The sequence below is a fragment of the Theobroma cacao genome, chromosome 1, assembly GCF_000208745.1.
Source record: "Theobroma cacao cultivar B97-61/B2 chromosome 1, Criollo_cocoa_genome_V2, whole genome shotgun sequence".
In the NCBI taxonomy this organism is placed as follows: domain Eukaryota; kingdom Viridiplantae; phylum Streptophyta; class Magnoliopsida; order Malvales; family Malvaceae; genus Theobroma; species Theobroma cacao.
This window is the reverse complement of record NC_030850.1, coordinates 2,856,481-2,869,223: the sequence shown is the minus strand read 5'-3', so window position 1 is coordinate 2,869,223 and position 12,743 is coordinate 2,856,481. Positions and strand designations below refer to the sequence as shown.

Genomic DNA, 12,743 nt, shown 5'->3' with positions numbered 1-12,743 from the left:
GATTCACTCTTCAATTCACTTTGAGGACGAAGGGAGTTTGATGAGCTAACTATATTGTATGGAAAAAATGGAGAGAGGAAGAGAGGAAAATGAAAATTTCAATTCAGATATTGCTATATAGAGAGTAAAAAAGTAAAGAGAGATGCATCATTATCAATTTTGTTTGTGGTTACGATAAGTGAAAATGAAAAGAAGAATGATGACCCAAAATAGTTCTATCTATACAATAAAACACTTTTAAAGAAAAATATTCTCTTCAAATTTCTGAATTTAAAGAGCATGGCGGGAAAAAAAAAACTTGAAGATTTATAAGTAACTCTTCTTTTCCCTTCCAATTAACATAAAGCCTAAAAAGATGGTATCAGCCTTTCATTTGTTAAGAAAGAAAAAGAAAAAAGATATCATCAAAGGAGAAAAAGAGGAGCGATAAAGAGGTAGCTACTAGCCGGCAGCGACAGCGACTAATTGGGTTTTCTTACGCAATAAATTTTAAAATGGATGGATATCACAATCAATTTCCAGCCTGGCGTTGACAGTAGATGCTGCTTTTTGTTTATTTGAAGTGCATGGTACTAGTTTTGCCACGAATTCGATCTCAACCACATGTTCTTCGTGTTAAACTACTAGTGCAAAACAAATGGTTATTGGTTAATCTCGTACATATCCAAGGTTGCTTTTAGGTTACCATTAACAAATGTGCATAGAACTCCTATAACTTACAGCGTTTACAGAAACGTTTCACTTGCAGAAGCCATGGCAGGTATCCGATGCATCTCGAGTACTATGGTCCAAGCAGAAACCCACAAGGCAGGGACTCAGAGGGTTGAGTTAACTCCATGGGATCTTCGTCTTCTTCCACTAGGCCCTATCCAGAAGGGACTTCTTTTTCCCAGGCCAAAACCTTCCCCAGAGAAGGAAATTGAAAACACCTTGATACACCACTTAAAAGCTTCTCTTGCCCACACTCTAGACTATTTTCCACCCCTGGCAGGTCGCCTAGCCACCACTGAACATGACGATGACACTATTTCCTTTTGTATTGATTGTAATAATTCTGGAGCCTTGTTTATCCATGCTGAAGCCGATGGAGTAACGATTTCTGATATTGTTAAACCTGTTTATGTTCCTTCACTTGTTCATTCCTTTTTTCCACTTAATGGGGTTAAGAACTATGAGGGCTTTTCTAATCCATTACTTGGAGTGCAGGTGACAGAGCTTGTGGATGGTGTTTTTGTTGGTTGTACCATCAATCATTCTGTGGTCGATGGTTCATCGTTTTGGCATTTCTTTAATTCATGGTCAGAAATTTCAAGAGGTTCGATTCCCTTATCTAAACTCCCTGTTTTCCAACGTTCGTTTTTTAATAGTATCAATTATCCTATTCGGATCCCTCGATCTTATGTCGAGCAATTCCATGAAGAGTTTATTCTACCTCCTAATTTGAAAGAAAGGGTTTTCCATTTCACAAAGCAAAGCATTGCAAAACTCAAAGCAAGAGCCAACGCTGAAGTTGGGACAAACAACATCTCTTCTCTTCAAGCACTCTTATCTCATATTTGGCGATCTGTTAGCCGCAACCAAAATTTAGACCCCAATGAAGAGATGATTTTCTACATGCTAATTGGTGCCAGGCCAAGATTGCGCGACCTGCCTGAACAGTATTTCGGAAATGCAGTGAAGAGTGAAGGTGTGAAAATGAAAGCAAAGGAGCTGCAAGAACAAGGAGTAGGTGATATCGCGTGGCAAATGAACAGGATAATCGCTACACAAACTGAAGTAGAGTTCAAAAGGGCCTGGAGTCATGGATAGCAAGCCCTAAGCTCGCAACAATGGCCATGGTGAGTAGTAACGTTCTGCTCACAAGTAGTTCTCCTCGGTTCAACATGTATGGTAATGATTTTGGATGGGGAAAGCCAATTGCAGTAAGAAGCGGGCCCGCAAATGAGTTTGATGGGAAGCTTACGTTGTTCCCTGGAGCAGAAGAAGGAAGTCTTGATATTGAAGCATGCATTTTGCCTGAGACCTTGGATGCCATGGCAAATGATCAAGAATTCATGGATACTGTTACCATTGAATGTCAGTCCAAACTCCAATAATTGCCTAAACCATGATAGTAGAATGGAATCAATATTAATGTTAATGGATGCTTTTCTTTCTTTCTTACTTTTTTATTTCAAAGCCTATTTATTATGCAACATATTTTAGACAAATAATTTCTGCTTGTGAAGGAACCCAATATTTACTTGTCTCCAGTATTAGTGGGCGACAGAGTGAGAATTTTGGAACCTGGCATGGAGCTGGCGGACACTCACATAGACCGCTTGATCGCGCTTATCAGAAAATTTTCTCTTAACCTTGAGAAATACATCAGGCCCAATAGGTGGGTAGAAAATCGGCCTGATCCCACTTTTTGTACGAGGTGGCTGGACCATAAACATAAGGGCTTAGACTAGCCCAAGAGATATAACGTTATTCATATTTTATATATATTTTTTGGCTTTGCATAAATTAATTTTAAAATTCCAAAAATAGATAAAACGATATACTAATAAGAGATTAACTATTGATGACAGTATGAGGTTTTTCTGCGTTATTCTTTCTTTCTTTCTTTTTTGTCTCAAGTCGGGGGTTACTTTTGAAAAATAAACGAATAATAGTTACAAACATTTATATTTTTCTCATTTATAACTCTTGTGTTTGATGTTATAGAAAAGTCATGGCTTTTTGATCTTTTCCTTTTACCATTCTTTTAGATTTTTTCCTTTTCCTTCTAGGTTTCTGTGCTCTCTCTGTTTTTACTTTCTCCATCTTTCTTCTAGATTTTTCCCGCTTTCTTCGCCCTTTCTCTTCTTTTACTTTCTCCATCTTTTGATCTTTTGATCTTTTATTTTTTAATTTTCTTTTTGCTTTGTTTGTTCTGGTGCCTTCTTTTTCGTTTTGTTTACTCTATGGTTCTCTCTCTTTTGCTTTCTCCGATTTTTACAGTTTCCTTCTGCTATTTTTTTTATTTGTTTGTCTTGGTGTTTTTTTTTTCTTTTTGGTTTTGTTTGTCATGTTATTTTGGTCTTTTTGATACCTTTGCTTCAAGAAAGTTCTTATCTCATTTTTCCAGGTTTATTGCTTCTTCTTTTCATGTTGATAAGTTGAGCAATTGAGGAAAGATGTGAACAATTATTTCAGGTTTATTGCCTCTTCTTTTCATGTTGATAAGTGGAGCAAGCAATTGAGGACAACAATTATTTCAAACAAAACCCGCATTTTGTTTTTCAATTAATGGTTTTATTAGTTTTGTTTGATTTAAGTGATAATCTCTATAAATTCTCTAATTAATTTTTTTACTTTGTATTCATGATACGAACTCATGGATTATATTTGTTATACCGTCTTCACCACTTAATCTTGATCAGGAATTAAACTATTGATATCTTTACTTCATAAATCTTTTACTCTTTTTAATTTTTAAAATGCTTTGAATCTTCAAGCCTCCGAATAAATGTAAATGGGTAGAAGGGGCCTTATTTATAATATTAAGTGAGAAACTTAGGTGGGAGATTTAGAGATAAACTACATAATCAAATTTGATGTTTATTTCTAAATTAACATAATTATTAGAAATAAATTAAATAATTAATAATTAAATTTTAATTGATTAAAAATATAAAATATTATTTTTAAATTATGTTGATTTATTTAAAAACAAATTAGATGACTAATAATTAAATTTTGATTGATAAAAAATAAATATTATTTTTAAAGTATTTTTTTTAATTTATCTTATTTAAATATTATTTTTAAATTATTTTAAAAATAAATATAAAATATACAGACGAATTGATGCAACTATCTATATTTGAAATAATACAATCAATAAATTAATTATTTTATTACATCATCAAGTCTATATAACGGCAAGTAATTGGATCATAATTTTTCTCCTTCTATCACAAGCGTACACTCACTCATCCTTTTTTAAGTAATTCTTTTTTTATATATAAAAAAAAAGTTTTTGAACATGTCCTTATTTCTTTGTATTTTGGTTGTTTGTTTCACGCAGTAATTGGTTGAAAGTAGAAGAGGATTGTCGGAGAGCTATTCAACTTAACCGCAATTCTGTCAAGGTAATCTCCTTCTTTTTTTTTTATTCTGTTCTGCTAATTTTTTTTATTACAAATAATGCGTAATTAACATTAAAACCTATGTAGCTTATGCCTTTTTTTTTTGTTGCTTTTCTTTCTTCGTAGCTTATGGCTTTTTATTTTTGCTTTTTTTTTGTTTAATTATCTTATTTTTTGGGTGGTTGAGATTTTTGTTGATAGCTCGTGCTTTTTTTTTTTTTGGTATGTCCATGTTTGTAGTAATCATGAATTTTGTAAGCCCTTTTTGGTGAGGGAATGTGGTTAGCAGATTTGCAGTAGAGTGGGAGAAAGGGAGAGTCTTTGGTGTTTTGTTGGCTCAATTTGTTCGAAGTATTGAGTTTTCTGACACCATCAATTGAGTTTGAAAATTTTAATTTTCTATTTAGGGATTGTTTGTGGAATGCATGGAAAAAATTAATATAAATAAATAATGAGTTTTTGTGCATAAAGATGAGTAGATAATAATTTAATCAAATATTTAATTCATAATTATTTTTTTTTCACAGCTTTGACACTTTGGTTACCCGCCCTGCCAACAGTAATTTCTCTTATCTCTCTCTTCCTCCATACATTTGTTGGGTATGCATGCATTTGTGTATTTGAAGCATCTATATATATATATATTTAATCATTTTGATCTTATTGCAAAGTTTGCTCTTTCTTTCCATTGTCTATTTAATATTCTGTTTATTTGCATTTTAAACGTTCTACTATAAGAGCTTATTCTTTGACTATTCATGATATATAATTGCATTTAGCTCATAGTCTTTTTTCATGATGAGTTTTTGTTGTCTATCTTGTCACTTGACTCTTTCATGAGATGTTTTGTAAATTCAATATTTTATATTTTATAAAATCTAGAATTTAAATTTATTATGGTTTAGCATTGGCAACAGCATGTTATGTCTTAACAATAGACTCATGTTATTTTCTAGAATCTCTAAAATTGTCCGTCCCTTTTTTCATAAATTTTTCTCTTCACTGCTTTCTCTGTCATTTTCTCGATCTTCATTTTCTGTTATTTTTTATTTTCTCGACTTATTTATTTTTAGAATATCATCGTTAATTATTTTATTATATTTGTTATTTTTATTTTCACTTTAATTTTTCATCTTATTTTGTTGTTAACGGGAGAAACAACACCATTTTTGAATTCCACACTCATACAGATATATTCTACCACTTAATTTAGCTGCACTTTTGAAACAAAATTTTGAATTTTATGTAAGCCACCAACTTAGAAATATATACATTTGGTGGATTACAAAAGTTTGTACGTAAAACACTTTGATTAATGCGGATGATTACTGCCATAAGCCAATCAATTTAATATAATTGCCTTCCTTTATGTTTATCATTATGTTTAATGCAATATTATGTAAAGGCTTTCAACCTTAGAAAATAATTGTTTTTGCACATATTATATCAATTGCTATCAAACAAAAATAATGCTCCATTATTTTCCTTATCTCCTCGGGAGGTGAAGTTTACCCGAACACAATTGAGCGGGCCATTCTCTGGGGTACAAAGCCTGGGCCATCTCGTGACTTTGGATTCTGCTGGCCTGGGAGCTTTCAGTTCTGTTTTATCCATTACGGATTAAGCTCGGGACTCCGGATTCTGCTGGCCTGGAAACTTTTCAGCTCTGTCGTCCATTATGAATTAAGCCTAGGCACGTCTCATTTTGACATGCCAACAACTTGAGAGAGAAAAGTTTCGCATCAATGGAAGGAAAAAAGATAGCTGTGGCAGTAGGAGTTAGAGTTATGAAAACAACTTAGCTTTTCGTGCAGAAAAATCTTTCAAGATTGGCAGGTTATCAAGCAGATGTTGACAAATATTGGAAATACTAATTAGCATCATGTACGATCATTTTCATAAATTTTAGTGCATCATACTTAAAGCCACTTGTTTTCCGCGTTCAAGATTACTATTACGTTCTTGAGATGGTTAAATTCACAGGCTTTATATGTCCACTAGAGACTTTGTTTTTTGAACGTACGTAGTAGAACATAAATTCACCTGAGCTTCAGCAAGTATTTGGATTGACAAATCGCTTCAAAGCCAACATGGGAGGCATTCGCTACATCTCGAGTACTATAGTCCAGGCAGCAAATCACAAGGGAAAGACTGAAAGGGTTGAGTTAACTCCATGGGATCTTCAGCTCCTTCTTGTTGGCTCCATCCAGAAAGGACTTATTTTCCCTAAGCCTAAACAGCCACAAGAGAGACAAACAGGAAATTACACCCTGATCATTCACCACTTGAACACCTCTCTTTCCCACACACTAGACTACTTTCCGCCTCTTTCAGGTCGCTTAGCCTCCACCGAACATGACGATGACACTATTTCTTTTTTCATCGATTGTAACAACGCCGGAGCCCTGTTTGTCCATGCTGCAGCTGATGGAGTAACTATTTCTGATATTCTTGAACCCGGCGGCTATGTTCCCCATATCGTGCACTCCTTTTTCCCACTAAATGGAGTCAAAAACTATGAAGGTACTTTCCAACCATTACTGGCAGTGCAGGTGACGGAGTTAGTGGATGGCATTTTTATTGGTTGCACAATCAATCATATGGTGGTTGACGGTACTTCATTTTGGCATTTTTTCAACTTTTGGGCTGAAATTTCTCGAGGTTCCGTTCACTTATCAAAGCCTCCCGTTCTTCAACGTTGGTTTCTTGACGGTACTGATCTCCCTATTCATATTCCTCAAGCTTATGTCAAGCAAGTCCATGAAGAATTATTCACTCGACCACCTTTGAGGGAAAGAGTCTGTCATTTTACAAAGGAAAATATTGCGAAGCTCAAAGCAAAAGCAAATGCGGAGGCTGGTACCGACAAAATCTCCTCTCTTCAAGCTCTCTTGTCACATATTTGGCAATCCGTTATTCGCAACAAAACTTTGGACCCTAACGAAGAGATCAACTACCGAATGCTTGTTGGTGCAAGACCAAGATTGAACGAGCTCCCCGAGCAATATTTTGGGAACGCAGTGCAGGCTGGGAGTATCACTATGAAAGTGAAAGAGCTGCTAGAACAAGGACTTGGTAATGTTGCATGGGAAATGAACAGGTTGGTTGCGACACAGACCGTAGAGAAGTTGAAGAAGTTCCTAGAGGATTGGACAGCCAGCCCTAAGCTGATGAGCATGGGCAGTATGGCAAGTAATGCCTTGGTCACGAGTAGTTCCCCTTGGTTCAACATTTATGGTAACGATTTTGGATGGGGAAGGCCAGTTGCAGTAAGAAGCGGGTGTGGAAACAAGCACGATGGGAAGATAACAGTGTTTCGTGGAGTGGAAGAAGGCAGTATTGACATTGAAGCATGCCTTTGTCCTGATACATTGGAGGCCATGGCAAATGATGAAGAGTTCATGGAGGCTGTCACTATATCTATCTAGTTAATCTTGGATCAAAACCCTGTCACGCGTAACTGTTCGATGTTTGTTGTAGTAACGATGGAATGGTATAACTTTTCTGTTGACTGTCGTTTGATTTCTTAAAACAAACGTATGAATAAATAAAAATCGTTGTTCAATGTACTATGTATGTTTTCAATAAAACCATTAATTAATTGATGAAGCTCCTTGAGAGAGAGAGAGAGAAGAAATAGAAGAATGAAATCTTCCTTCTTATTGTTAGATTCTTTTAAATATTGTGTAACCAATAATGGACTAAAAACATGTTTTGTAATTTGTTGATTGTTTAGAGGCATGCCGAAAGGGTGCATGTCTAAATTAAAGCAAAGCAAGACAAGAGTGTTGTCTTAATTCTTTATTTATCTGCGAAATCCTATAAAATCATTCGATGTTCCGGCAAATTTGTTCTGCTTCTGGAATATACCAACGGCGAGGGATTCTTGAAAGTATTGGCCAGCAAGCAAGCATATATCTGCACATTTGAGGCTGACGACACCCACACGGCTCTTGGGGCCGCTGGGGCATGCGATCACTTTATGATCGTCCTGCAACGTGGAGAAAAGAAAGCGTAATTTTTTGTGACATGTTTGGCATTATTACATATACATACACACAAAATTAAGGAGGGGAGAACTTGCTCATCGAAAGCTTTATCTTTTCAGATAAATTGTGACTACCATCAGTACATCAAGCTAAGGATTCGCTAAACACAAGCCTCCTTTTAATATCAATGGAATTGATATTTTTCAGGAGTAATTGGTTTTTCTTTTTGTATCAAAACCTATAATATAGTATATATAATTCTCTTAAATTAACCTCTCTTTTTTTTTTTTTGCATTTCCGACCTATATATACATGTTCATGGAAATTATTAAATGTTTATATATTTTTTATTTATTAAACCTATATTACTTAATGAATAGTATATATTGCATCTACGATATTAATATAATAAACCTCTGTTTGGAAAACTACTTTGTCTATTATAAACAAATAAGTGCATGTTTGACCTAATTTTTTTTTTAGCTTATCTATCTCGTAAAAGTAAAAGTCAGGTCAAACATGATTTTTTGATAAACTCTTAAAAAAAAAGCAACTCTTTTTTTAAGAACAAAATTTTTTAAAAAAAAAGCTTAAAAAAAAGCTAAAAGGAGGAGCTTTTTTTTCTCTTCTTTTAAAAATACAAGAAAATTTTTATTTTTATTTCAAAAATATCCTCATTTATTAAAAATAATTATAATATTACTCTCTAAAAAAAATACTTTCTATGATAATTTTAACAAAAATTATAACTTATAAAAAAAATTTATCAAACAACTTTAGCTTAATTTTAAAAATTATTATTTTTTATAAAAACTTTATGATAACTTTTAAATTAAAAAAAATCAAGTCAAACATGCTCTAAAATAATAAAATATCAAAAGGGACTTATGAAATTTCGACCACCACAACTTATTTGTACAGTTTGGAGTTTTGCAATTGCAAAATACATATCTTAGTTGCGTTTTTAGTTCTGCGAAAAACTCCTTTTCTTATTGATATTGAATAGACATCGAGAAAAAAACAAACATGCATGTCAGTATAAGAGGATTATCTTGTCATTTATCCATTTAGCCAAATATATGTTATTTAATTTATTTATAATTTAATTAAAATGTGGCAAATCCTAAATCCAAATATATGCTACAAATTTGTTAATTGATTCATAGACGTTAATGAATATTCATACTAAATACTATATTATGTGCCTAAGAAACGTCATCAGACTCAAAAAATTTGAATTTATTAAAACTAATATTAATTGTAATTTTTTTTAATTTTCGATAACAGAGTTTGAACTTATTTTTTGAATGAAAGTATATATCATTAAATCAAATGTTTAAATGTTTAATAACAATTAATTAAAATGTGAACTAAACATAATTTTATTTTCTTTTAAAATTCTAGAAACATAAGTTAAAAGAATTCTTCCTTACAAATCAAACTTAAAAGGTTATTTTTATAAGTTCATTAATTTTTTTCTTCTCTTTCCTTGCCTGACTAGTAGAACAGAAATGAAACAAGAACTCTTTGGAGGATGGTAGAATGCAATCATCTAGCTGCTTCGTTATCCATTGCTAGAAGGCCTAGATATCGTAGGCATGCATGTGGTGTACTTCAACAAGGCAGTTACATCAAGCATGAGATTTCTTCCGGGGCAAGAAAGAACCTTGTCCTATCTGCTGATCGATTGTTGCCCGCAATATGAGCTGATTGAGACTCAACAAAAATTGGCTCTTAGTGCTATACGTCGCCAGGTTTAGAGTTGGTGAAGAAAAGAAATAACTGATTTTCCATATCATTTTATTGATTACTTTTTTATTGAATTTTTGTTGCATTCAAAAACCTAAGAAGATTAGATGCATAAGGGAACAAAAATGAAATTGATAGCAGGTATTAGTGTTCCATTCGAGGCACACTTTTTTTTTTTATCCTTTAAGGTCAAAGAAATGTTTTTTTTTTAAATAAGTCATTATGTCATTTAAAATCTCTAAAATAAATAGTAATATACTTGATAAATTTGTACATAACACGATAATAAAATATTAATACAACATAGAATTAAACATTTTTGGGTTCGAAATAATCATGTTTCGTGTTTTAAAATGAAATTGATAATTAGTTTTGGTACTCCAATCAAGGCGCACACTTTTTCTCTCTCAACGTCAAAAAAATTATAAATAATTGAAGTCGATACATTTAATAATTTTATAAATGACATAATAATACGATGCGAACACGACACAAAGTTAAATATATTTGAGTTCAAAGTAACCGTGTTTCTGTTTTGTGCCTTAAATGCATCCACCTCGTTTAACCCATTTAATACATATGTAGTTATTCATGTTATCATGTATCCCTAAACCCTATCTATTTAATTAATTGTGTAAACGTGTTTATTCAATACACTTATAACTCGATTAAACTCCCATATAAATATTTTATTTTATTGTGGTTGATGATGATAGTGGTGAATTTTATTATGATTTTTTATGATTGTAGATTTTATTATATTTGATAGATATTATTATTTTGTTATAATTATTTTTATTAGTATTAATTTTAAATTTGAATAATGAAGCTATATTTTATTTGTAATTGTATGTATTTTAATATAATCATATTTTATTGTATTTAAAATTTTAATCATGTTAATAGTTCAAACAAATTATAAATCATGTTGTATTATATAAAATTTAACTTGAACCATTTAATAAATGTTTTAGACTTATCATGTTATGTTAAACGTTTATTAAATTCGTATTCATACTTAAGATATCGTTTAATTAATAATACCGTTGAGGGCGAAGTCATAGGGGTGGCATGTGGTGGTGGCCGCCACCTCTTAATTTTTAATTTCTTTTATTATTATAAGTATAAAATTATAATTATATATATAGCATTATTACTTTTATAATTACCCTTTAACCGCCCTTCATTCAAAATCCTGAATTTGTCTATATTCATATTTATTTGTATAACTATTAATGTTTTTTATTTACAATACAATTAAATGTTTGATTTACAAGTCTTTTAAATTCTATTGGAAAAAGTGCCAAAAGCTTTACTTTTCAATAATATATTTTCCTCTGTCATGATATCACAAATCTCACATGGTGAATTTTAGATATATAAATGTGAGTCTTTCACCATCTATTAAATATATTTTTTGGGTTGAGAATATAAGTCCATGATTTATAAACTTATTTAAGTTATTAAGTTTCGATCTATGACATTTTGTATCAAAGCAAACTATGATCTTTACTGATGTGGAACCTCCTATAAGAAATATAAGGGTCGAGGTAGACTCGGATTAATATAAAAATCAATTTCCTCTAAGGTTAAAGAGTCAGTGTAACAGAGAGATGTTACATAATTTAGTGGGTTAGAATATCACGAATTCTATATCAGTAATAAATGGTGTGAATCTTAGATATATAAATAAGGATCTTTTACTACTTATTAAATATACTTTTTAGGTTAAAAATATAAATATGTGATTTATTAATTTATTTAAATTTTATTTTCAGAGTTTAATATGCAACACGTGACTTCTAAAATCATTATATATTAAAAAAACAATGGTCCTTAATTTTCTGGAATCCAGACCCGGGGCATGCGTGTGAGTGAGATTGAGAGATTTGGATCAATACAGGCCTAGCACGAAAGAACTTCTAACAAAAGCTATACATCAGCCCAATAGGTCATGGACTTAGTCCACTTTCTGACTAGGCCTACAAGCTCAATATTTGTTAAAAAAGGCTTGGAATTGGTAGTACACGCAATGATGACCAATCAGGCCTAAAACCACAATAGTATTCAAAACACAATTCTTCCGTCGGCTGGCTGCTCGTGATAGATTTTTTTCAACTTCAAACCTTCAATAATCAAACATTAGTTGGCCGCAGTTGTTTTCTCCCCTGCCTTTATTAATTAGTGTTTGTTACATTGTTTCTCACATGGTATATAAAACAAAAATGATTTCAACCATGCCTATTATTATTATTGTTATAGTAACTAAAGCTATGCTTTTCTATTGGCTCAAAGGGAACAAATTTGAGTCATGGACAACCTTACAAAGATTGGTTGCTTGTAGGCACGAGATGACTTTGTCCCGTTATTTATTCTAATCAATTGGAGGCATTAAATACCAAGGTTTTCTCCACTTTAGGTGACATACATTTATCACCTACCACTGCTTTAATTGCACAATTGTGTTTTCATATATACTGAAACTACATTAAATTTTGGATGTAGTACAATTTTTCCAATTGTACCCAACAAAAAAACTTTATTTACTCAAATTCTTCTTTTATGTTACAAATCTAAACAATGAAAATCATCTTTTATTAACACTAGAGTTTTTTAAATTTATAAATGAGCGTAAAAGATTGATATGCATTTATCAAATAATAATTAAAAAATTAATATATATTTTTAAAATTTAATATAATTATTAAAGAGACATGTGATAACTTTACAAAACACTTACTATTTATATTTATAAATTAATAATCCTTTAAGTAAACCTAGATCCACCTATTACCTTATCTTCCACGTATTAAATTTAGCTTGTTCACTTAATCAAAGTCAATTTAGGAGTGCCTCAAATGATTGTTAATTAAAGGACATGTTTTTTGCT

The 12,743-nt window shown here is 31.9% G+C and overlaps 1 protein-coding gene, 1 long non-coding RNA gene and 1 pseudogene across 2 annotated transcripts; all 3 read left to right on the top strand.

Annotated features, from left to right (window-relative positions):
• On the top strand, positions 614-2,163 carry LOC18611163 (annotated as a pseudogene).
• On the top strand, positions 3,113-4,716 carry LOC108662273. The gene is made up of 3 exons (XR_001928124.1): positions 3,113-3,180; positions 4,055-4,118; positions 4,643-4,716. It is a non-coding gene; the product is annotated as an uncharacterized LOC108662273 (long non-coding RNA).
• On the top strand, positions 6,126-7,621 carry LOC18611162 (uncharacterized acetyltransferase At3g50280). Its single transcript, XM_018120625.1, has one exon. It carries the CDS (start codon positions 6,206-6,208, stop codon positions 7,541-7,543), a length of 1,338 nt encoding a protein of 445 aa, XP_017976114.1. The 5' UTR covers positions 6,126-6,205; the 3' UTR covers positions 7,544-7,621.